This window comes from Anser brachyrhynchus (assembly GCF_964034855.1).
Source record: "Anser brachyrhynchus genome assembly, chromosome: 5".
Classification (NCBI taxonomy): Eukaryota; Metazoa; Chordata; class Aves; order Anseriformes; family Anatidae; genus Anser; species Anser brachyrhynchus.
In genome coordinates, this window is record NC_137699.1 from 58,599,616 (window position 1) to 58,621,385 (window position 21,770).

Consider the following 21,770-nt stretch of genomic DNA (forward strand, 5'->3'; position numbering starts at 1 on the left):
AACAAAGAAAAAAGGCACCAAGAAAAAAAGCAACTCCAAGTTGCACGAGGAAGTATTTGCTCTCTGCTGAAATTTCACACGTCCATATCCCTGCCGCCCCACTTTATGCACTGATGCAGAGAGCACAGGAGCTGGCAGCCGCTACCACGTTTAATCACAGATCCCGAGCAGAGCACTTTTTTTTTCTTCTTCTCTCTCTCCCCGAGTTTTCCCAGGCCCTCCTCCCATCACTCTCCCTGAACCTCTCCAGCTCCACTTGAGCTGTCCCGGGTGAGCAAATGGGATTTCCCAAAGCTGCGGGCGGCCGCTCTGCTACCTGCCACAGGGCTGCTAGGAAACATCTGCCAGGTCAGGCTTTTCTCCCGGGCCTGCCACTTGACTTTTCCACCTCTAAACTGACATCGGTTGTTCCCTGCATGCATCATAAGCGTTAATTTGCAGAGCTCCTTCGTTTGGACATGTTTTCTAGAGACGCCATCAGTTTTCTGTCAAATGCAAGTATCCAAGATCCCTTCTAGCTCTAGACAAGCCGAAGGGAAAAACCGAGTGGTAGCCAAGTTAAAAGATGTGATTGCAGGTTTGAAAATGGCAAAAGCTACAAAAGAAACAACAGAAAGAATGCACCAAAATAGCCCCCTACAATGTTTACGTGTATCGGCATTGATCCCTGCTCCAATGACCCCAAAGTTTCCCCAAGGCATCTTACAATGGGACAAACCAAGTTAATAGAGTCCTGATTTCCACATGGGACACCGCCCCTTCCCCCACGCACGTTTGGGGATTTTCTAACCACAGCTGAATAAAAGCGGAGCTTTCAAAATGGGTCCCAAAGATGCCCTCATTTCTCTCCTCGCCACATTGCAGCCTGGCTCCAGGGGGTGATGCCCGGAGCGGTGCTAAGGGCGAACCCGCACACCTCAGTCGGCCTTTTTCCTGCCTCATAGGCCAAATGGCCTCCATAAGCCAACCCTGTCATGTTTTTCAAATCACACTGAAAAGTTTTTCTTTGTTTGTTTGTTTTTTCCATAGTTGACCAGTCTTTTTCCTTGCAGCTCCTTGCACAGGGCAACACAAAAGGCACCCATGCAGCGCTGCTGCGCCCCAGCCCTCCCCACACGAGTCACTCCAGGAACCTCTGCCACCTCTGGCTGACACTTGGCACATGTCACCCTGTTTTTCACTCCATCCCCAGGCTCTCAGCGACCTCCCACGACATTTGCCTTCCCGATGTATTTTTTTACTATTATTTTCTGGCCACGGAGGAACAGCGAGCGCACACGACCATGGAGACAGCTGCGATCACGGCCTGCTTCACATCCCAACCCAGCAGCACGGGCTGTGTCGCCTCATACCCACAGGGCCCCGGGATGTTACAGCCGAACACCAGCTTCCGTTTCCCATCGTCGCTCCCATCATTTTGGCTCCAGCTTCTCCAGAGCTCTTCAAAGCCCTCTTTGGGCCGGAGTCAACCTAGATAACACGTAAATTATTAATCATTTAAATAAATAGCATGCCGTCTGCAAATAGCCACTGGCTCTGCACATGGCTTGATAAATATGTTAAACAACACGAGAGCGGGGCCCGAAACCGCCAACCACTTTCTGCCAGCTTTTTTTTGGGGGGGGGTTGGGGAAGAAAAGCGGGTGTTGCTGCACGGGAGGCAGCAGGAGCGCAGCTCCGTCACACCTCGCCCCGGCTGCTGTACGAGGGAACGGCGGGCCCTTTTCTTTCACCACAAGAAGCCAAGCACGGGCTGATGGCTCAGGGAACTTTTCAGCCAAGGGCACAGCTCGAGGCTGGGGCTGCGTGGTTGCTGTTGCGCTCAGCTCCGGGCCGCGCAACAACCGCGCAGCCCCCGCGGTCATTTTTTCCACCCGGAGCCGCCGCAGCGAGGCGGGGGCGGCCCGTCCCGGGTTGGCCCGGCTCGGCTCGGCTCTGCCCGGCCCGGCTCGGGGGCAGGAAGCACGGGGGGGAGCAGCGCCCACCCCATCCGCCGCGCAGGGAGCGGGCGGAGCCGCGCAGAGCCGGGGCTGCGCTTCCGCGGGTAAGAGGTTGCGCGGGGGGGGGGGGGGAGGCTGCCCAGCAAGCGCTGCCACCTCCTCATCCTCCTGCTCCTCCTCGTCCTCCCCTCCTCCTCCTCCCCCCCCTCCCCCGGGTGTGATTTTCGGGGGAAACAATAGGGAATATCAGCGTTTGTTTGCACAGGGGCCGTCGGCGCGGCGCTGCACAATGAGGGCTTTGTTGGGCGGCACAGGGCTCCCTCTGTGTGCGCGCTGCCGGGCCCCTCTCCTCCGCTCCGGGCCGCGGGTGTAGCCGGCTCCTGAATGGCACCGGTCGTGCCCAGCCGAAGGTGTGTGCTGGGGGGGGGGGGGCGAAGCGGGCACCTGCACGCTGTCCCCGTGGGAGAAGCCGCCGTGCTCGTGGCAGCAGCGTGGCAAAGCCGGGGAGAGTTGGGTCAGCTCCGGGACGTGGGATTTGGGGTGTCGGTGGGAAAGGACGGGGCTCCCCAGAGCTCTGCCCCCGTGTTCAGCATCGTTTCGGCGCTGAGAGACCCGCGGCCGAGCCTGCGGGAGCCCAGAGGTTTCTTGCAGAGATGAACGCCTTGTGCTCTTCCCCGCAGACACGCCATGGACACGAGCGGCCACAGCGTCCTCCTCCTCCAGCAGCTGAACATGCAGCGGGAGTTTGGCTTCCTGTGCGACTGCACAGTTGCCATTGGAGATGTTTACTTCAAAGCCCACAGAGCGGTGCTAGCTGCTTTTTCAAACTATTTTAAGATGATATTTATCCATCAGACAAGGTAAGGATGTGCACATCTCTCCCTACCCTTTAACCACTCCTACCCTTTCACCTCTCTGCTCGACTTTTTCGGCTTTTTCCCCTTTCTAAAGGTGTCGTGCAGCCCATAAAACCACCCTTGTTATCCAGCGTATGCCGACATTCAGGCCCTGCATCTCAAAAATGAGAAATTTGTGTGAGCAGAAGGATTAAATGCGTGGGTGCCCTGGTCCTCACGCAGTGACACCTCGCAGGCTGGCGTTGCAGGGACACCCATCGCCTTGTGGTGACGCATCTGTCACTTTACATTGGCCTTTGTGCAGTCCCCTTGCCCGGCTCCGGTGGGTCCAGACTTTGCGTGTGATGGCCATTCGGCTGCCTGGAGCCAGACGCTGCAGTTGGCTGCAGAATAAGCCCAGTGACAGGACGCTGCTCCTCCGCGTGCTCGCTGGAGCGCGGAGGCTTCATGCCTTTCCAGAGAGACCAGCAAAGCCCAGTTTCGGGTCCCGCTCAGCAGGTGTCCGTGCCGCAGGCACCGCCGCGAGGCTGAGCACTCATCCTGCGCTTTCATAGCCGCCGCGGGCCGGGAGGGAGGCGCAGCCCTGCCCGCGCTCTGGCCACGCGTTCCCACGCAGCCTCCCTGGCACCAGCGTTGGTGTGGCCTCAGGAGTTACCCCAGCAAAGAGAGCAAAACACATTTGGCTAGATGGCTTTTCCGGCCCGGCTTGCTGGGTGGGACTGTCCCTTTTGGCAGGATCCGCGAGCTTGAAGCAATCAGGGAGCCGTAGCCTTATCACAGGTCTGCGCCTCAGACTCGTGCAGATAAGGGCTGGGACTGCGATCACCCACTTATTTCAAGCTGCTGCTCAGATGTTTCACCTGGCCGGGTCCTAAGTGGTTCTGCAGGTATAACGACGTCGGTGCTGAGTTCTAATCTCACCTCAGAGCTGGAGTTTGCTGCTTGTAACTGATTAATCCTTTCTCTGTTCCCCTTCCTGCCTGTGCTGGTGAGGGTCGTGGCCTCCAGCACCTTCACCAGGCAATCATCATCCACCTGCACGCAGCCCTTCGGCTGGGCGTGAGATGAACGAACTTCCTGGGTGATAGACGTTGTTTGCTGACACTTAAGTGCAAAGCTCATAAAGATTACGCAGTGATGGCAGCTGAATTTATTACTTTAACACACAGACGCTCTGTGCCTCCTGTCGTTGGAGCGGCGCACACGGGCGAGGCGCAGCTCGCACAGCACCGCTGCAGGTACGCGCCCTCACAGCTGGCTGTGCATGCGAGCAAGGGGGTAGATGGAGGCTAGCTCCTCGCTGCACTTGTGCACGCAGTCGTTACAGTCCCACAGGTAAATATATGCTCAGGCACTCTGCTCTACAGACAAGGCATATGCGCTTCCACAGGTCTTGGCAAGGAGTGCTGCTCGCCCTGATTCTGGAGCCAGGCAGCAGTGCCCACGCTCTAAAAGCAAACGGCGGTGCAAATGAATGGGCAGATAATGGATCAGGGCTGTAATTGGGAGCCGAGTATGTACTTAATCATCTGTCTTGTTTCAGTGAATGCATAAAGATTCAGCCTGCAGACATCCAGCCTGACATTTTCAGTTACTTGCTGCATATCATGTACACTGGGAAGGGGCCAAAGCAGACTGTCAACCAGAGCCGGCTGGAGGAGGGCATTCGGTTTCTCCACGCAGACCACCTCTCCCATATTGCCATCGAGATGAACCAGGTGTTCCCCTCAGAAGCCGTGCAGTCTTCAAACCTGTACGGGATCCAGATCTCAACTGCCCACAAAACAGCCAAGGAACGTCTGGGAGCGAAGGAGACGCTGGCCAAGCCGGGCAGCAGGTCTTCTGCCCAGGGCGATCACCCGCAGCTGCAGCTCTCCCTCGCCATCGGGCTCGACGACAGCTCCCTCGACCAGCAGGTTGCTCGCCCCGCCGCGCAGCCGGCTGCTCTGGTCAAGCCGGCAGAAGAGCTGCCAAAGCTCTCCGTCTCCGTAAAGCAGGAGAAGTGTGACTCGGAGCCCGTGGTGTCCCAGAGCTGCACCCCTCCTTCTCCGGACGTGGCCAGCCCCATCTTTGCCAAGGCCAACCTCAGGGTGCACTTGTGTCACTACTGCGGGGAGCGCTTCGACTCCCGGGGGGGGCTGCGGGAGCACCTGCACACCCACGTCTCGGGCTCGCTGCCCTTCGGCGTGCCGGCCTCCATCCTGGAGAGCAGCGACCTCGGCGAGGTGCAGCCTCTGGCGGAGAGCAGGGAAGCCGGGGAGGGTCACCGCCTTGGGGCCTTCCTCCTCAAAGAGGACGAGCATCAGCTGGAGCACCCGAGCTGCGGCGACCTCGAGCCGCTGCAGATCGGCCAGCTCTCTCTCATCTCCAAGGACCACGAGCCGGTGGAGCTGAACTGCAATTTCTCTTTCTCGAGAAAGAGAAAAATCAGTTGCACCATCTGTGGCCGCGCGTTTTTCCGGAAGAGCCAGTTGCTGGAACACATGTACACACACAGAGGGAAGCAGCCCAAGTACGGCCGCTGCCAGCGGCTGGAGAGCCCCGCCACCCCCAGGTTTCGACCTTACGGTGACAGTGAGAGCGTGGGGAAGAGCCCCAGTTTATCTCAAGACCACCTGGACGAATGTATATTGGAGTCTGATCTTATCCAAGAAAGCGTGGATACGATCCTGGTAGAGTAGTCCTTCCTCCCCCTTCAGGCGCTGGATATGTGGGCATTTTCAGTGCAGTGGGTGGCTGCTCTCTAGAACTGTCTTCAGCCATCGTTCCCGTCACCACTGAGCTAGTGAAGAACTGTGTTTGGCCTGTGTGTGTACTTTTTTACTTCTCTAACTTTTAAACTCAAGGTAATTCAAATCTAAGTCCTTCTTGGAAGCCTCCATGTAACTCGGTTACATTTTGATAAATGTGAATTTATTCTTGCTGTGCTTTACTCCAGTTCTTATTGTGGGCGTGAGGTTTATACATCCCCTAATACACTGAGTGGCATCAAGAGATATTTGTATCCCCTAGAATTGCTCTTCTGAAGCTAGTTGAGGGAAGTGTAGAGGGACATATATATTGCTCTTTCCCAAATAGTTTGTTTTTAATTTAAATAAATATCTCAAGGAGATAAATCCTGAAGTTTGTGCTGTATAATTGCAGTTAATAAATCTCTATATAAATACATGTGGGAGCCCTAAGACTGATCTTTTCCAAGGGAATTGGTTGTGGTGTTGCTGCAGGGCTGGCAACCTTGTATTCAACCAGCCCCAGAGTCCTCGTCAGTAGAATCGTTTACATTTACTTCGAGACATGAGCTCAAGGGCTTTGCATGCATTTTTCCTCTTTCCTGCTCCCCCTTTGTCAAGGGCTAGTGCATGAACGGAGACGTGTGGATGCCCCTCTAGGGTTGCCTCCCAGTATTGGGCTGTCTTCTCTGCACCGAGGGATGAAAGCTGCAAGGAAGTGTCCGCTCCTCACTGAGCTTCTCTAGGGACCACATCCTGACCTGAGTCAGGGGATTAAATAGTGCACAACGTTTTGCTAGGAGCAAGTAAATGATGTGCTATTTCTTCTCCGCTTCTGGAGCCACCTTAAAATGGTAAAATGGACTCTCTTTACCTTTCATTTATCATGACTTGATTTCTGAAAAGTAAACTCATCAAAGAGGGATTTAAAATTGAACGTGTTCCTCTTGGATTGACGTTTCACCCTTATGTAGTTTTCCACCCGAGGTACCCATGCCTCCTGCCAGACGGGCTCCATCTCATCCATCCCTCAAGAGCAGGCTCGTGAGCAGAGGGTCCCAGCCAGACACACGGCGCTCTTGTGACACAGATTTCTTCTGCAGCGAAGGGCTGAGGCTCCCTCCCTGCCCAGTAATCCCATTATCCAGCTTGGGGGAGCAGCAGTGTGCTGGGGGCGTCCTGCCAGCCCCTGGGGACTTGAGTCATTGTCTTAGGAGAGGGGCATCTGAACAATGGTGAGAACAGCTCGCTGTCAAAACACCAGGTCCTCATCTCTTTGTAGCCAGGCCCCTTGAGCTGTGGTCTTTGAAACAGTCCCGGAGCAAGATGTGCAATTAAACCACAGCCAAACTAAAAGCCCAGCCAAGCTCTTTGTGCGGGCGGCCGCTGCCTCTGCCGGGCGGGGAGCTGCACGCTGCAGGGGACAGAGCGGCCACTGAGGGTTGCCAGCTTGTGTTTTAAGACAAAGGGAAAAACCAAACAGCCTCTGAGCCTGCACGGACGATGTCAGGCAACGCAGGTTGCCGTTCGCTATGTGCTTGCCTGGTAGGCGAGCGCTCCGCTCGCTGTGCGTGCCCTTTAGAGCTGCTCCGGCTGCTCTCGTGTGACTGCACCCAAGCTGTGGAGCTGGGCTTCAAAAGCCTTTTTTTACGGCTGGCAGACAAACGCAGCCTGACTCGCGGGGCTGCCAGCTCCTGCCAAGCCCCTGGCACATCAGCGGGGCCGCAGGCGGCGTGCAGCTGGGGCCTCGGGCTCCCCTGGGGCTCCCCCAGCTTCCCTTTCTGCAGGACGGCTAAAAAAATGGTATTTTATAACAGCCCACCTTTGTGTGTGACACCGTTGAGTGTTGCTTGCTTCAGTAGTCTTCCCATACTTGATTTAAGCCCCCGTAGCATCACCCGGGGGGGTCAGCTGGGTAGGGACAGAGCTGCAGGGAAGAAGTAAAAGCTGCAGAAAAGAACTAAAAGTGGCAGCTTTCAGACTCTTCAGGGGGAGATGGGCACCTCGCTAACTTAGCTGCGTGCCTCAAGTGCCTGAACTCATTCGTATTGGCAGTGAAATGGCCCCTGGTGCCTCTGCAAACCCCTCCGAGATCAACGAGACATAAACATATGGCAGGCATGTTTCAAGCAAAGGACAGTAAACAAAGGACTCGCTATTGAGGACAGCAGGAAATGGGTTTGTTCGCTTTTTGGCCATTAAAAGGGAGCTGTAACGACAGCGGTGACCGCGGGCAGAAGTCAGGTTCAGGCAGGTACCTGCAGGCTGCCACAGGCACATACAGGTCCTAGGGTGCAGGTCCTAGGGGTGATCCTGATCTGCAAATAATGCCAACAGCCGAAACATATTGTGACCAGCACCGTGGGGTGCAAGTCTTTGAAAACCTAGGAGTGTAAGCGACTTTTTTTCACCAGTTCACTCCTTTTTAGTGTATTGTGGCTCATCTTTGTGGTGCCAAGCATCTGTGTCATCAAACATCTGGGAGAGGCATTTTTTTTCATCATTTGCAATACAAGAAATGTATTTTCAGCATTTTTCTTCTGAAAGTGTTAAAGCGCTGTTATAATTAAAGCGGTAGAAGAAGCCTGAGACAGAAGCCTTGTCAACGCAGAGCTATGCTAACTGGAACCACCCCTCGCAAGCATCATTCGCTCTCAGCCTTGTGAATAGGAAATAATTTTAGAAGGCAGTTATATTTTCTAAGCAAGGACAGCAGCTGCTCCTGGATACAGCAAGAAGTTTTAGCCCTGCATGTAGAAGGCACTCGGATTACTTAACGTGAGGCAGGAGCATGCTCGAAAAATCTGCCTGACGTGCAGCTGGGCTTGAAAACTATTCTTTTTTTTTTTTTTTTCCATGAAAACAAGAAAGTTTTGTCCCAGTATGCAGAATAATGATCCTGGTAATTCCTTTCGGACATCTGCCATTGGCTGGTCAATGCCCATGGGCATAGGCAAAAGAAAACCCAGGGTGATGCCACCTCTAGCTTAGGGCTTACCACCCAATGCATGCCACACAGTTCCCAGGTGGGCACTCGGAAATATTTTTCCCCTGCCAGAGCCCACACGCAAATGTCGCCTTCTCCCTCTTCCACCCTGAATTTCTGGGAGGCTGGCAGGGAGCGGTGCCAGCTGCCCAGGTGATGGTGCTGGCGGGCAGGTGGCCTCTCCCGGCTCCTTGATTCCAGGCAGAATAATAATTAAAAAACAAAACAACAACAACAAAAAAAACCAACACCCCAAACCATCAACTCGTTGGGGGCGGCAATTCAAGGTCATCTTCCATTTCAGCCTTCCCATGAAGGAGAAGCAGGCCTGGACCATTCGCTACCAGTGGCCAAGGAGGGAGGTTTATCCCGGGCTTGTCACAGCCCCCCCGGGAATCTACCAGCAGCAGGTAGTGACACACTGCTGCACTCATCTTCAGCTTTGCTGCTGGATAAAAAGCAGACAGGCTTTTCTTTCCTGCTCCTGTCTGGGTATGCCAAAAAGGAGCGCTCTACGTGGGCGTCCCAGCAGTCCAGCACTAGGAAAATCTATTCTGACTGGTGAGAAAAGGGGAGGATGGACCTGCCCTGAATTACATGCCGGTGAGGTATTTACAGTTGGAGCTGTGTCAGGGCTGAATTCCCTGAAACGCAATCACAGCGCGTACTGGATTTGCATGTTTCATTAAGAAAAAGTAATGACACAACTTCAAAAGCAGCCTAATAGAGGAAATGCTCCCACTGAATATTCCAAACCAGGCACCTCAGCCCTCAAAACCCAGGCGCAGCAAAGCTCAGCACCTTGCCTCCTGAATTTCACCTGAGATGAAACACCCTGGGGAAGCCGAGCAGCCGCCCCCCAGCCCGGCTGCCGGGGCTGCTGGTCCATGCCCCCCCAGCCCCGCAGCCTTCATCCCACCCAATTTGGATCGCAAAGTGTGCTTTCTTAACATCTTCTCCCCTCTTTTATATCCAGCATGTTTATCACTTCTCTCTTACGTGATAAAACAACCCCTGGTTTGGGGCATTTTTTGCTGAAAGCCACTTTTCAGCTAAATGTACTCTAAAAAATCCCAACGTTTAGCAAAGAATTTCACTCTTCGCAGCGTGCTGCAAAAAGAAAGAAACATGCAAGTGGTGGCTCCTGAAAATGCTAATCTATATTGTTCCTTAAATAACCATATAAGCAATAACATCCTCTGATTAGTTAAACAAAAACACATTTAATGTAAAGATTTTTATCTGGCTGCAAATTAAAATATTTCATTACTTTAATACCACCCAACAAGAGCTAACAAGAACCATTTCTCTGGGAAATAAAACTGCAGATGTAAAATGATATTAAAGCAAATTGTTTAAATCAATCTGTTCTCTTGGAGCATTTCATTATTTTGAATTACAGAGGTTGAAGCCCTGTATCTATAAGACAAGCAGCATTACAGCTTTGCTACCGCTAACACGTGAGTCCACCAGCAGGGTCCCACTTCCATCCATCACTCCCCAGCACAGAACTGAAAGGGTTCCATGTATTTCACAACTTTTCCCAATTTCTTCTATGCATGTGTGAAATCTCTCTCAGATTTTCAGTTTATACATAAGCACGCATGAAAATATCCATCATTTATTTTTCAGGGAAAGCATCTTAAATTCAAATGCTGGCTTCCTGCTTGCTGTAGATTTGGTCGATTGAAGTCTGTGTGGCAGCAGCAACCTCCAGCAGCTGGAGGTCTGGCCCTCAGCAGCCTGAGCATCTCAACGCTCTTCGGGTGCCGCAGGGCAGGAAAGAAAATGCAATATTTGTTTGAGCCATCATTGTCGACCAGCCATTTTCACAAGGAATGTTTCAGCAAATACACTTGTTTTCTGCTGGGCTCGGTGTTGACATAACAGAAAAGCTTTTTATCCCTCTGGAAGTGATCCTGGGCACGAGTTACACTATTTAAACACTCTCTTCTTTGCTGCTAATAACTAAAAAAAAAAAAAAAAAAAAAAGCTGTGGGAAATGAAAATACTTAAAGTGACATGGCAAAGCACGGAGAGGGGACTTGTTGAATAGAAAGCTGGATAGTCCCTGCCAAGAGGAGCACTGGAAACATCTGGGAAAAAAAGCAGCGGCGCAGACTGTGGGGTGAGCAGAACAAATTAATTCATTACGATGCTGCTACAAAGCAACACTTCTGTAACCAAGAGGTGCAGCAGAGCAACGAACTCCTGGATGAGAGGGCAGGTGGCCCAGGAGCAGCCTGAACTGGTCTGTAGGAGACCAAGGTTACGCACCATTCCCGTTTCTTGCAGCTGCCCGTGAAGAAAACAGTCCTAAACCCAACCTGCCCGTCGGTGCTCTCGCGCAGCCAGGCAGTCACATGCTTCTCCAAAAATTTATTCTCCAAAAGAATAAAGTCCTTATGTTTTATTAATGTCCAATTCTCTAATCATAATGAAGGAGTGAAGAGTCTTAATTAAGTCATTAGTGGCTGTTAGAAGTGTATATTTTGTTCTGCAAATAACACTATTAAAAATGTATTTTTTTTTCCCAATTTTCTTATATTGTATAAAGTGCCTGGAGTCCTTGCATGAAAGATGTTACGCAAAAAAAATAAAAACAATTAGGGTGTGGGACCCCCCCGATGGTAGCAGAAAGGTCTGGGACACGGCGGTTGCTGCTCTCCTCTCCGCCTCCCGTCAGCGCGGAGCCGCCGGCCGGGAGATCGCGGACCCGAGGCCTGCCAGCAGGAATCCTGAAGCCAGCAGCCTCGAGAGACAAAGCCCTTCGTGCTACATCGACAATAGATGTCCTGAGCCACGCTCTGCAGGGCTGGGCTCTCCTCAGCCCGCAGATGCTCTGACGAATCTGTGAGTGGAAGCGACTGACCAACAACCAAAAGGAAGCCTTATAAAAAAGAGCAAGCCTCAAAACATTTCAAGTCTGTTAACAGCATTGCGATCTCTCTCTGCTCACCGTACGGCCACCTGAAAAGGCTGGACACAACCAGGTGCCATCAGGTGGGTTCATCTCCTCACGTACAAATCTCTCCACAGCTGCCCAGTCAATCACAAGGCCAGAAAACAAGAGGTACACTCAAATTTAATGAAGCAACTGCCTGTTATATGTACATCTTTTGCATTTCTTGATGAGAGCCCAGGCTTCCCCCTCCGCAGCACATTACGGGGCTGCCGCTGCCCTTCGCCAGGCGCTGCCCGTTCCGGGCCTAGCAGGGCCCCGCGCGGCCTCCATCATGGGCACGGCTCCTGCGGGCACTGCGGCAGTTCCAGAGGTATGTGCCACCCTAAAACAGCCCCTTTCAAAGTTATGGCAAAATGCCTGAAAGGCTTGGTATGAAGTACAAAGCCATTAATATTGTACACACTGAATTATCGATAGATTATTAAATAAATTCACAGAAAAAGACGACACTTTTTTTTTAAACACCCTCTGATTTTTCCTGTTGTACTTGTGCAGAAACAAGTTGTGGCACTCACTGCTAGCAGTCCTCTAATAACGACGGAGATCCTTTATCGAAGTTTAAAACGTGGTTGTGCACCGGGTACCAGGAAGGTTGTCAGCCCTTGTGTTTTAACAGGAACCCAGATACTGCACCGGGGAGAGAAACCTCCGTGTTCCCACTGTGGTCAATGAGCAATCGCCAGGGGAGGCTGCTATTTCTGTACAGGCTGAGAAACAGGCAGGAGAATTTTCTCAGCAGAACAGGCGAACGTTCACGCAGCCGTACGTAAATCACAACCACACAGCTGCACTCCAGAATTATCAAAAGGCCCCTTTCTTTCTGAGGGCTGGCAGTGAGAGGTGACGCATGCCCACACGCACCACGCGTGTGCACACACGCTGCAAGCAAGCCCTCTCGTAGCGGAGCAGCTTGTATTTTTGGACAGCACCTGGCCTCTTTGGGCATTTCATGGCAGTGTCCCCAGGCCCTGGTGTCTGGGTTTTCCCTGAGGACTTTGGTGGGGTTGCTCCGGCGTTTCACCACCACGGAGCCAGCAGGGAGCCCGGGGGAACAAGAGGGGCACGATGCCAGGTTCGCTGCAGTCAGGTCAGGAGGGATTTGCAGCCAGGAGAAGGGACAGACTGCTGCCCGCACACAGGGACGCCGCCAGCAGCCTGACCAAATCTGCTCCTGACTTAGAGCGATTTCACCACCTGCAGCGCATCACTGCTGCCGAGCTATTTCAACACCGAGGCAAGAGTCGCATGCAGCTCACTGCTATTTATATTACATGCCACATATCAGAAGTACGCTACATCCACGGACAGCTTCACCATGACAGACAAAGAAAGGCAAAGGTGAGGGGCTCCCTGCGGCAGGCATGCTCCAGACTGGCCACGGGCAATCCTGCGTGCTGCTCCTGGCAGTGCAGGAGCAGCCCCCGGCAAACCAAGCACTGGCATTGTTCTCGGCATTCACACAGCCTGGGGTCAGCAAGGGGAGCTGACAGTGTGCTGTGCCATGCCTGGCTGTGCACAGGCTGCTTCTGGCAGGGGATCAGGAGGGACAAGAAGCGCCGCTCGCTGCAGCCACATGGTTTCATCTGACGTGACCGCAGTTTCTAACCCCTGCGCGCAGGAGTGCCTGCGTGCAACGCTGAACACCAGCCCCAGCCTGCTCAGCATTGATACCTTCATTGCACATCGCAGTCCCGTCTCCCTCCTGTGATCCCACTGAGCCCCATGCACCCAACTGAACCCAGGGCAGGAAGGTGCTCGCTGCCCCTCAGACCTTTCCCTAAACGTACCTACACCACTAACAGCGGGGAAATACGGAATGGATGGAGGCAGAAACGTAGCCTCAACGTAAAGATGCCAATAAACGAAAACTCTGTAACGCCTTAATTTTCCTGCAGCTATGCGCAGTCGTGCTGCCTGAAGCCCCAGGCCCAGGGGACGCGCTGTGCACAGCAGGGCCTGCCACATGTCCCAGGACCCGTTTCACACACACACATATACACACAACTTCACGGGCATGCAGAGCTAACTACACCATGGCCCCGGGAGCCCTCCTTGCTCTCCCCCTCAGGCCACAGCAGCTTGAAAACGCTCCCCCTACTCCTGTATTGGAGGCGTCACCACCATCACAGGAAACTGTTGTGTTTGTTCTGTTCCAGAGCCATCTCGTTGACCAGCTGCTCTATTGATGACTGGATGGCCGCCTTCACGAGGGAAGACGCTGTTTCTATGAGGAGCAACTCGTACTGATCCGAAGTCCTGTGCCCCTGGTCACCCAGGCCTTTCTCCTCTGCCAGAGCACTGCTGCCAGCCTCAGGGCCCTCTTTTTGACCAAAATCAAAGCTCCCACTTGATTTTTTATTCCCTTTTTGCTTATTGTGGTGCAAAACCAGGGTCGGCTCATAGTCCTGGTCAGAGTCGTCGTTGTCAGAGTCCACGGCTTCGGTGACGGTGATGACGATGCCGACGCAGGTGCCCATGTTGACTTCGGGTTTCTCCTGGTGGCTGGAGCTGCTCTGCACGCTCGCTGCCTCATCTTTAAATGCTGACTGACTGAAATCCATTACGATCTCTTCAGCTTTGCACTCCTCGGGAAGATTTGTGTTCCTCTCTGATTCATCCCCTTCAGGCAGCTCTTTGCAGATATTAGCTATTTCCTGCACCTCAGTGATTTCAGGGGTGCTGTTGGGCTGCTCTGTGGAAACCGGTGCTTCGGCAGGGACTTCCCTCTCTTCCACGTGCACTGCAGTTTGCTGCGGACTCCCCTCAGGCAGCTGTTCCTGGACGGGTTCATCAACTGCCACTGAACTGGTGATTTCTGACTGAGTGGTGTGTTCTGCATGTTCATCGACTGCCTCTGAACTGGTGATTTCCAACTGAGTGGTGTGTTCTGCGTGTTCTTCAGCTGCCTCTGAACTGGTGATTTCCAACTGAGTGGTGTGTTCTGCCTGTTCATCAGCTGCCTCTGAACTGGTGATTTCCAACTGAGTGGTGTGCTCTGCGTGTTCTTCAGCTGCCTCTGAACTGGTGATTTGGGACTGCGTGGTGTGCTCTGCGTGTTCATCAACTGCCACTGAACTGGTGATTTCTGACTGAGTGGTGTGCTCTGCGTGTTCTTCAGCTGCCTCTGAACTGGTGATTTGGGACTGAGTGGTGTGCTCTGCGTGTTCATCCAGGTCAGGCCTGGACTCTGCCAAGGGCTCACTCTTCCTACCAGCATCAGCCCCTTCTTCTACCGTACCCTTGTCCTCCTGGTCCTTCTCCGCAGGGAGTGGGCTGGAAGGTTCAGCTCTGCTTGGCTCCTCTGCCGGCGCCAGCTCCTCTGGCTCCTCAATGGCTTTATTCGAAATGCCCATCTCTTCGTTTGCCTGGACACTGCCCTCTGACTCCTCCACTACCTCAGAGGGGCTACGCTTTTTCTTGCCTCTTGAGAACCGTACGCAGGGCATCTTCACACCTGAGCTTGCCTTTTTCCTTGGGAAACCTTGTTTGCAGCCCTCCTCGGCATCTATCTCCAGCTGCACCTGGGAATCAGAGGGCACCTTCTTCCGTGAAGAGGATTTTTGCCTTCTTCGAGGTCTTGTGAGACTTTTTATAGCTGCCCAGGCTCCCCTGGAGGATCGTGGTTGAGCAGAAACTTTTGCCTCCCCTTGGTCTGTGCCGATGCATTGGCTTTTCTCCTCCGAGGCCGCAGAAGCTCCTTCGCATGCATCCTTTGAGGTCAGCCCCTTCTTACAGGACTTCTTCCGCTTCTTGAAGCAGAGCATGGAGGGTTTTTCTGCCTGTTCTTCTGACGGGGAACACGTTGTCCCTGCGCTCTGGGTCTCCAGTTCTTTTGGGTTCTCCATTTGAATTTCCTTAGCTGCCTTCGCCATATTTGCACCTCTCTTTGTCTGTGCTGTATTATCGGTTTTCTTGGTTAATGCATCAGACGTAAGAGCTGCAGAGATGCTCAAAGGGCTTTTTTTTCCATACTGTTCTCAAAACAATGGTAGTTGTTTTTTAACGAGCTGATGTGGCAGTGTGCAGAGAGAAGTTCTGATAAAGCTATTGCATCCACTTTATAACTCCCATTTGTCTTCTTACTCACTTTATCGCCTCTCCAAGGAGTTCTGGGCAGACTTTAAGAACCAGCTCTCCTTTGCTTCGCTGGCCAGAGTCACTCTCACCTCCAGGATAACCCACTTCAAGTTGTGCGTGGTCTAACAATATGACCATGTAACAGACAGTCTGACACTGTTTTTTATTCCCCCAAAGGATGACAAATCAAGCCAAGAGTTAACAATTTTTATTCACCCCACGGACTTGGGAAGAACTGGCGTTGGCTGAGCCACCTGCAATTCACATTGCACAAGGAACTTGCTTGAAGCAACAGTAAAACGGCGGCGGTGCTCTGCCCCCCAGTGACAAGGTCAGCTGCTACTTTGCCTCTGCTTTCTGCTTCAGTTCCCGCCGCAGGTTAGGTGAGCTTTGCCTCGAAGTGCAGCCGATGCTTCCATCTCTGATCTGTAACATAACAAACAAATGTTAAGAACCACAGGGCAAAAATGAAAGTATTGAAAAGTATTTTTTAGCATAATATTTTAGTCTGAGATGCAGACGAGGGATGGAGAAGCAGTTCTACCTCAGGATGCACCACAGCATTTTTTTCCACTAATGAGCATCGGTATGCACAGGCAAAATAAAGCCACTATTATGCCAACCTAGTGATGTTCCACCACAGAAAATACTATTTTGCGTGGCAGAAGCAGCTATATTTTTTTAATTGCCCACATTATGGCAAATATATTACACACGCACGCATATATTTTCTTCTCCTACGGTTAGCTAAATCTTTCCCCCACAGCTCCATATGCACTCATAGTTCCAGCTAGGGAAATTACACTCTGAGACAGCAGATATTTTTATCTTTAATGCACCATATGACAATATGCAAAACACAGAATACAAGAAGAGGCTGGTGGAATACAAAAGAGAAATCACATGGCTATAAGGAAGCATATTTATACTACGTGCATGCCTTCCATGGCAACCTCAATTAACACTGCATGTGTTCATCAAAAGAAAAATGTATGTAACCCTTAAAAAAAAAAAAAAGCCTCAAACCGCCATCAGAACGCTTTTGGAGGTAAAAACGCATATTACAGCGAGCAGCCCAACTTCTCGGAGGCTGTCTCGACTACTTGGGGAAATTGTTGACGAGCGTTTCGCGCCCCGCCGCGGGTAGCGGAACAATTCCCGCGGCCGCTCCTGGCGGCGCCGTCCGGGCGCTGGGGCCGCGGCTGCCGGAGCGATGCCGGGGCCGGGGCCCCGCCGCCGACCCCATCGCGGGTTCCGGGCTCCCGCCGGGGCTTTCCCCACCGCGCCGCTTTTCCTTTCCCCGGCTCGTTCCGAAGCGGAAAAGGCATCCAGCGGCCAGAAGCACGTGTGAAGGACAGCAGCCCGGTGCTCCCGGCACAGCCCGGCTCATCCCGGGAAGTTTTTTTTTTTTTTTTTTTTTATATAGGTGGGGGATTTTCAGCAGGGACCAGGTACCGCCGTGCACCGCCGCATCCCCGCCAGCCCCCCTGTCCCTAAACCCCTCGGAGGGGACGTGAGGATGCTCCTCTGGGCTGCAGCGGCCCCCAGCGGGGGGGTCCCCCCCCGGGACCCCCGCTCCCCGTCCCCGTCGCGGTGCTCGCCCCCCGGCCGCCCTCACGCCCCTCACCTGCTGCGCGGCCCGGCCGCGGCTCCTGCGCGGCTCCTGCGCGGCTGCGCTGCCGCCGCCTCCCGCTGCAGCCGCGCCCCCCGGACCGGCGGGGAGGGCGCTGCCGGCAGCCCCCCGCCCCCCGGCCCCCGCCCCAGCGGCCGCCGGCAGCCCCCGACCCGCCCTCGGTACCGGGGGTGCTCGGGGGGAGCCCCCTCGCAGCCTCCCCGGGAGCGTGGGGATGGGGAAGAGGGGACAGCATCCCTCCTCACACCGGGCAGCGCCCTGATCTCCTGGCAGGCGGCGTCCCTGGCTCTTATGGGAAGCATGCCCTCGTCTTACGGGGAGACATCCCTCCCTTCTGGCGAGGCAGCATCCTGACGCTTGCAGGGCAGCAGCCCTCACCCTCTCCCCGAGCATCCCTTCTTCCCCTCCCAGGTCGCGCACAGCAGCAGCAGATGCACAAACCGCAAACTACACCGAGGCCAAGGTCCTCCCAGCGCCTGAGCTGCGGTTTCCAGCTCGGAGCCCAAGAGCAGCAAAAGGCTCGGTGGGAGCAGAGCATGCCCAGGAAGAAGGGGCTGCTGGCGTTTGCAGAACAGGTACGTCCTGACAACGTAGGAAGGAAAGGACTCTTGCTCCTGGCAGCTGTTTTTGTCCCACCTGAAACCTTTGCTGGCATCAAGCCCTTGCTGTTAGGGTCACTGCACATTTAGGGCTGGTGGTAAGGGCAGCGAGGTCTAGATTTAGGCCAATCCTTGCCCCAAAATTGACAGATAAGTACCTCTTTCACATGGGCCTTTTTTCTTCACAGCTACTGAGATCTGACTTTAAAAAATTGCATCTCCAGCTGTTATGATTGATGGGAGGGCCTCTGGAAAAAGGACTACCCAGTGCAGTGGAAGAACTACATGAAACCATAGTTTGAGATGCTTGAATGTCCCCATTCATCTCAACGGGGAGCTAACTGACGCCCACAAATGTTTCAAGGATGTTAACTGCTTCACAGCATGCTTGCACATAAGAAACCAGGCGAGGCAGCATACTTGGAACCTGCAAGTGGCTTCCAGTGTAGGCTAGCCTTAGAAAAATATACGTGGCCTCCCCCTTCCCTAGTGTGCTCATAGAAAAAAAAGTAGAAGGGGTTCTTCTGGCTGAAATTTCAGCCAGTAGGACAGAAGTGTGTATCACGTAACCACGAGGAATTGACATTTTAAAAGCTCCCCTACGAGATGTGTTTGCTTGCGTTCACTCAGGATAATAATCTTCATTTGGAAACAGCTCCTCTCCACGGGGTGCGCAGTGGGTTCTAATTACAATACACTTCTGCGTTAAAGCTGAGCAAGGCCCCTCAGCGTGAGGATATTTCCCCTGGTTCCAGGCGGAGGCAGGCAGCGGTAATGAGGATTGCTAACATGCGTGCGCTACCTCCGGGGTGGCACGAAGGAGGCAGGTTCTAAACAATCGCCTTTGAAACTACCTCACACAGAATTCAATCATTCCTGTCGTTTCAGGGGAAGATGGTAGCACTGAAGGGTATGAGACAAGGGAAATAGGTAACAGGTTCAGCAGCAAAGGCAGAGGATCTGCTCAGTAAGCTTTCATACTTGAAAGAACCTAGCCCCTCTGTAGGCTATGATGGTCTTTCTGGGTGCACACCAAAGCACCAGTGATGTGCAGCAAGCCAGCCAAGTAACACCTCCTCCTTTTGTCCTTACTGCTAGTCAAAAAATCTGTGTTGTTTCTTACATGAAGTGATGCAAGAGTCTCATTACAGCACAGCTAGGGGAATGGACAGTCATACCACCAGCTAAGGGCTCTGGGCCCACAAATAGCCTACAGAAAACAAATTTGTACATAATTAGTTTTTTCTCTAGGCAACAGGAAGAGAAGACAACCTTTCAATATTCAGTTAAAAGAGATTTAAGTATTCTTTGTGTCCAATTTGATAGGGCAAGAACGAACTGCCATACTTAGTCACAAAGGAAAGAGTTAAAAACTATTTATGAAACAGTCCTGCAAGATGTAGGGTAGGGACAGTGGGGAATACACTTCCTACTAGGCTTAAAGTGCAGGTTAGAAAAGCATCTGCCACTCACCTCTAGAGATGCTGAGGGCTGTTTTCCATTATTTGCTGCTGGCCCTTACACTTTGTCGCCACCTGTCCCCCCATGCGTAGCGAACCCTCCAACAGTTCTGTGCCTGAGCCGCTGCTTTGCCTCCCTGCAGGATGCAGACTGGCGACCTCTTGAACCGTCTCTCTCAAGCACATGTCTATGATCTCATGCTGAACTAAAAGGAGGCTAATCTTCGCATAAATTTGCACTTATCCCATCTTTCATAAGCATCAAACGAAGGTGGAACAGAGCACTTGCAGGAAAGCAGTGCAACAGGGAAGCCTCTGCAAGATGAGAGAAGGAAGATGAAACGTAGGAACTGACAGCAGTCTTGGCAGCATCAGCTGCGGCAATCTGCTGCAAAGGAAGGCTTCGCCAAGGTGCTGCAGGTGAAGAGGCACTTTCAGCCATGCAGTTGGACTGGTGCAATAACTGGGGAATGTCCCCTCTGACCCCACGGCCTTTATGCACTCTAGAAAACCTGACTGCCAGTAACTTCTCAGCTGAACACCATCAAAAAGGAAATTTTAGGGGGCTGTGAATGTCTCTCAAATGCTCTTACGACAGTTTAAATTACTCTGTCTCTGCTTCTGTGACAACCAGGTAATTTTTATATAATTATTCTCCCCTCTTGAATAACTTGCTCTCTCTATATATAGCATCTGTGTACTACAGATGCACCCTTACATTGTTGCACACCTACACCACTAATCTCTCAGTTCTCACCAAAATCCAAACGCTTTTAGATTCACTCCTGATCAAAGTAGATGGACCTGGCAAGTCTATAAAGAAAGCGGAAACCAAAAATATTTAGCTGCAAGCAGGGCAGTCAATAAAACTAGCATCTTAATTCAGATATTTTGCAGTCAACTGCGAGTAACTCAAATCCACTGAATAATTCAGGTAGTTTATTTCCTATAGATGACACACGCCATATAGGAAAAGAAACAAAAATAAACACAGAAAAATAAACACACAGTGCTGCATTGCAGGCAACTTATTGCTGCAATAATCACTTATAATTGTCAATACTGGGACTGCCGCGGTATGCAGTTAATCACAGAAATAAATTCTCCTCATTAATCTCAGCGCGTACATTAAAACCCAAGAAGCACTGGAAGTATTTACCAATTTATTTGTATTAGTTAAAAATCTGGCAGCAACTATATTTTTGTTACAAAATGATTTTTGGCCTGCTGACAAAGCCTACTACAAATGACTTGATCACTACTCACATTGTCTTTGTTCACCAAAAAGGTACCTTAGGAAACAAGGCCTGTCGATGGTGTAACCGTACTTACTGTTGAGCATAAAACGGTTCAACAGACACATTTGGTCAAAGCCACAGACATGGCCTAGAGATCCAGTCTCTACGGATCTGATATCCAGGGATTCAATTTCCAGTAAAAATACAATCTGGTAGTCATAGCTGGGCTTTCTTAAAGAGAAATTTGATATAGCTCGGGTGTCTGCAGAAATAATTCACAGCAGAAGCCAGGGCGAGCACTTCTGGAGAGAGTTGACATGCAGAAGTATTCTTCCTTGTTCCCTCTTTTAAATGAAATTGGTGCAATTTCATAACACGGCCAATTCTCTCACAGTGTGAGACAGGGATATAGAATTCAGTACAGCACGTAGGAATATTACAGTGCACAAGACTTCCAAAGATAATACATTCCACAAAAACCCTACCGCTAAGGCAACTAAGTCGCAAGACTGTTCCAAAAAGCACCAGAGCTTTATGATTTTTAATTATTAAAATCATCTCACTGAATCAAGAGGTCACTAAACCCAAGTTTCTGTATTCTGCTTCAGCTACAATTATGAAGCAGGAAGGTTGTACAGGAAGTATATTTTATATACTTAGTTTCAGCTAGCTTGGAACACAGTAGTTTAAAAATTATTATGGATTAAAAATAAGTGTTTGATCGTTCAGTACTCCTCCTTCCAGTCACTTCTTGCACTGTAAGCTCAGTCATATCTTGTTTTGACTTAAAGATCAGGGCATAGTTCCGTTTACATGACTCATCAGGTGTTCTTCTGGGAGCTAAAAAGAAAAATAAATTTAATTACTATTATATAGTCTGCAGGCAACTTTCAGGCTGAATTATAATCACATGTCATTTGGAAACATATGGCATAATATGAGATTGGCTTAACTCCATTATCTCAAGTTGAGAAATAAAGCACAAACACTGAAAGCCTTCTAACCTGAAGGTGGCACCTACCTTTGGTTAACAATTCCTTTCAAAAGAGACCATTTACTTCTCCTGACAATGGGTCCAAGTCTATGTCATAAAAACAGGGTCTTGTAGGAAGTCCTGGCATAGTGCTCATCTGGACAACAAAAGATAAACTGTTAAAACAGATCCAGCGTAGCTTTGGACAGATCTAATACTTAATCTCTGCTGAAAACTGTGTTGGCGACAGCTCCTTGCACACCTACATACTAGCTGGGTGATGCTCATATACCATTTTGAAGCATACTGCAAG

At 51.6% G+C, this 21,770-nt stretch overlaps 3 protein-coding genes across 7 annotated transcripts in view; 1 reads left to right on the forward strand and 2 right to left on the reverse strand.

Annotated features, from left to right (window-relative positions):
- Positions 1-132: 132 nt before the first annotated feature.
- On the forward strand, positions 133-5,965 carry ZBTB25 (zinc finger and BTB domain containing 25). 5 transcript variants are annotated; one of them, XM_080594024.1, is made up of 5 exons: positions 2,041-2,350; positions 2,621-2,800; positions 3,533-3,684; positions 3,791-4,035; positions 4,341-5,965. In XM_080594024.1, the coding sequence occupies exons 4-5, from the start codon at positions 3,935-3,937 to the stop codon at positions 5,476-5,478; spliced, it is 1,239 nt and encodes a 412-aa protein (XP_080450150.1). In that variant the 5' UTR covers positions 2,041-2,350; positions 2,621-2,800; positions 3,533-3,684; positions 3,791-3,934; the 3' UTR covers positions 5,479-5,965. The 5 variants fall into 5 exon arrangements, with proteins under 5 accessions (XP_080450146.1, XP_080450147.1, XP_080450149.1 ...); XM_080594020.1 differs by lacking the exon at positions 3,533-3,684 and having other exon boundaries at positions 133-2,350; positions 3,967-4,035; XM_080594021.1 differs by lacking the exon at positions 3,533-3,684 and having other exon boundaries at positions 133-2,044; positions 3,967-4,035.
- A 3,688-nt stretch (positions 5,966-9,653) lies between these two features.
- AKAP5 (A-kinase anchoring protein 5) lies at positions 9,654-17,284 on the reverse strand. Its single transcript, XM_080594016.1, has 2 exons — positions 17,182-17,284; positions 9,654-15,980 (listed from the first exon to the last, which is right to left on the reverse strand). The coding sequence occupies exon 2, from the start codon at positions 15,347-15,349 to the stop codon at positions 13,601-13,603; it is 1,749 nt and encodes a 582-aa protein (XP_080450142.1). The 5' UTR covers positions 15,350-15,980; positions 17,182-17,284; the 3' UTR covers positions 9,654-13,600.
- A 3,111-nt stretch (positions 17,285-20,395) lies between these two features.
- MTHFD1 (methylenetetrahydrofolate dehydrogenase, cyclohydrolase and formyltetrahydrofolate synthetase 1) overlaps positions 20,396-21,770 on the reverse strand; it is a 40,809-nt gene continuing 39,434 nt past the window's right edge. Inside the window, exons 27-28 of the mRNA XM_080593987.1 lie at positions 21,506-21,614; positions 20,396-21,324 (exon numbers count right to left, since the gene is read on the reverse strand). Coding sequence (XP_080450113.1) covers positions 21,525-21,614 — 90 coding nt within the window. The 3' untranslated portion in view covers positions 20,396-21,324; positions 21,506-21,524. The remainder of the gene's footprint in view (positions 21,325-21,505; positions 21,615-21,770) is intronic.

Excerpts from the sequence above, each read along its gene's own strand:
- ZBTB25 (XM_080594020.1), top strand. The coding sequence starts at position 2,325 with ATGGCACCGGTCGTGCCCAGCCGAAG. Across the intron at positions 2,351-2,620 it reads CCGGTCGTGCCCAGCCGAAG|ACACGCCATGGACACGAGCG; the intron begins GTGTGTGCTGGG and ends TCTTCCCCGCAG. Across the intron at positions 4,036-4,340 it reads CTCGCACAGCACCGCTGCAG|TGAATGCATAAAGATTCAGC; the intron begins GTACGCGCCCTC and ends GTCTTGTTTCAG.
- AKAP5 (XM_080594016.1), bottom strand. The coding sequence starts at position 15,349 with ATGGCGAAGGCAGCTAAGGAAATTCAAATGGAGAACCCAAAAGAACTG.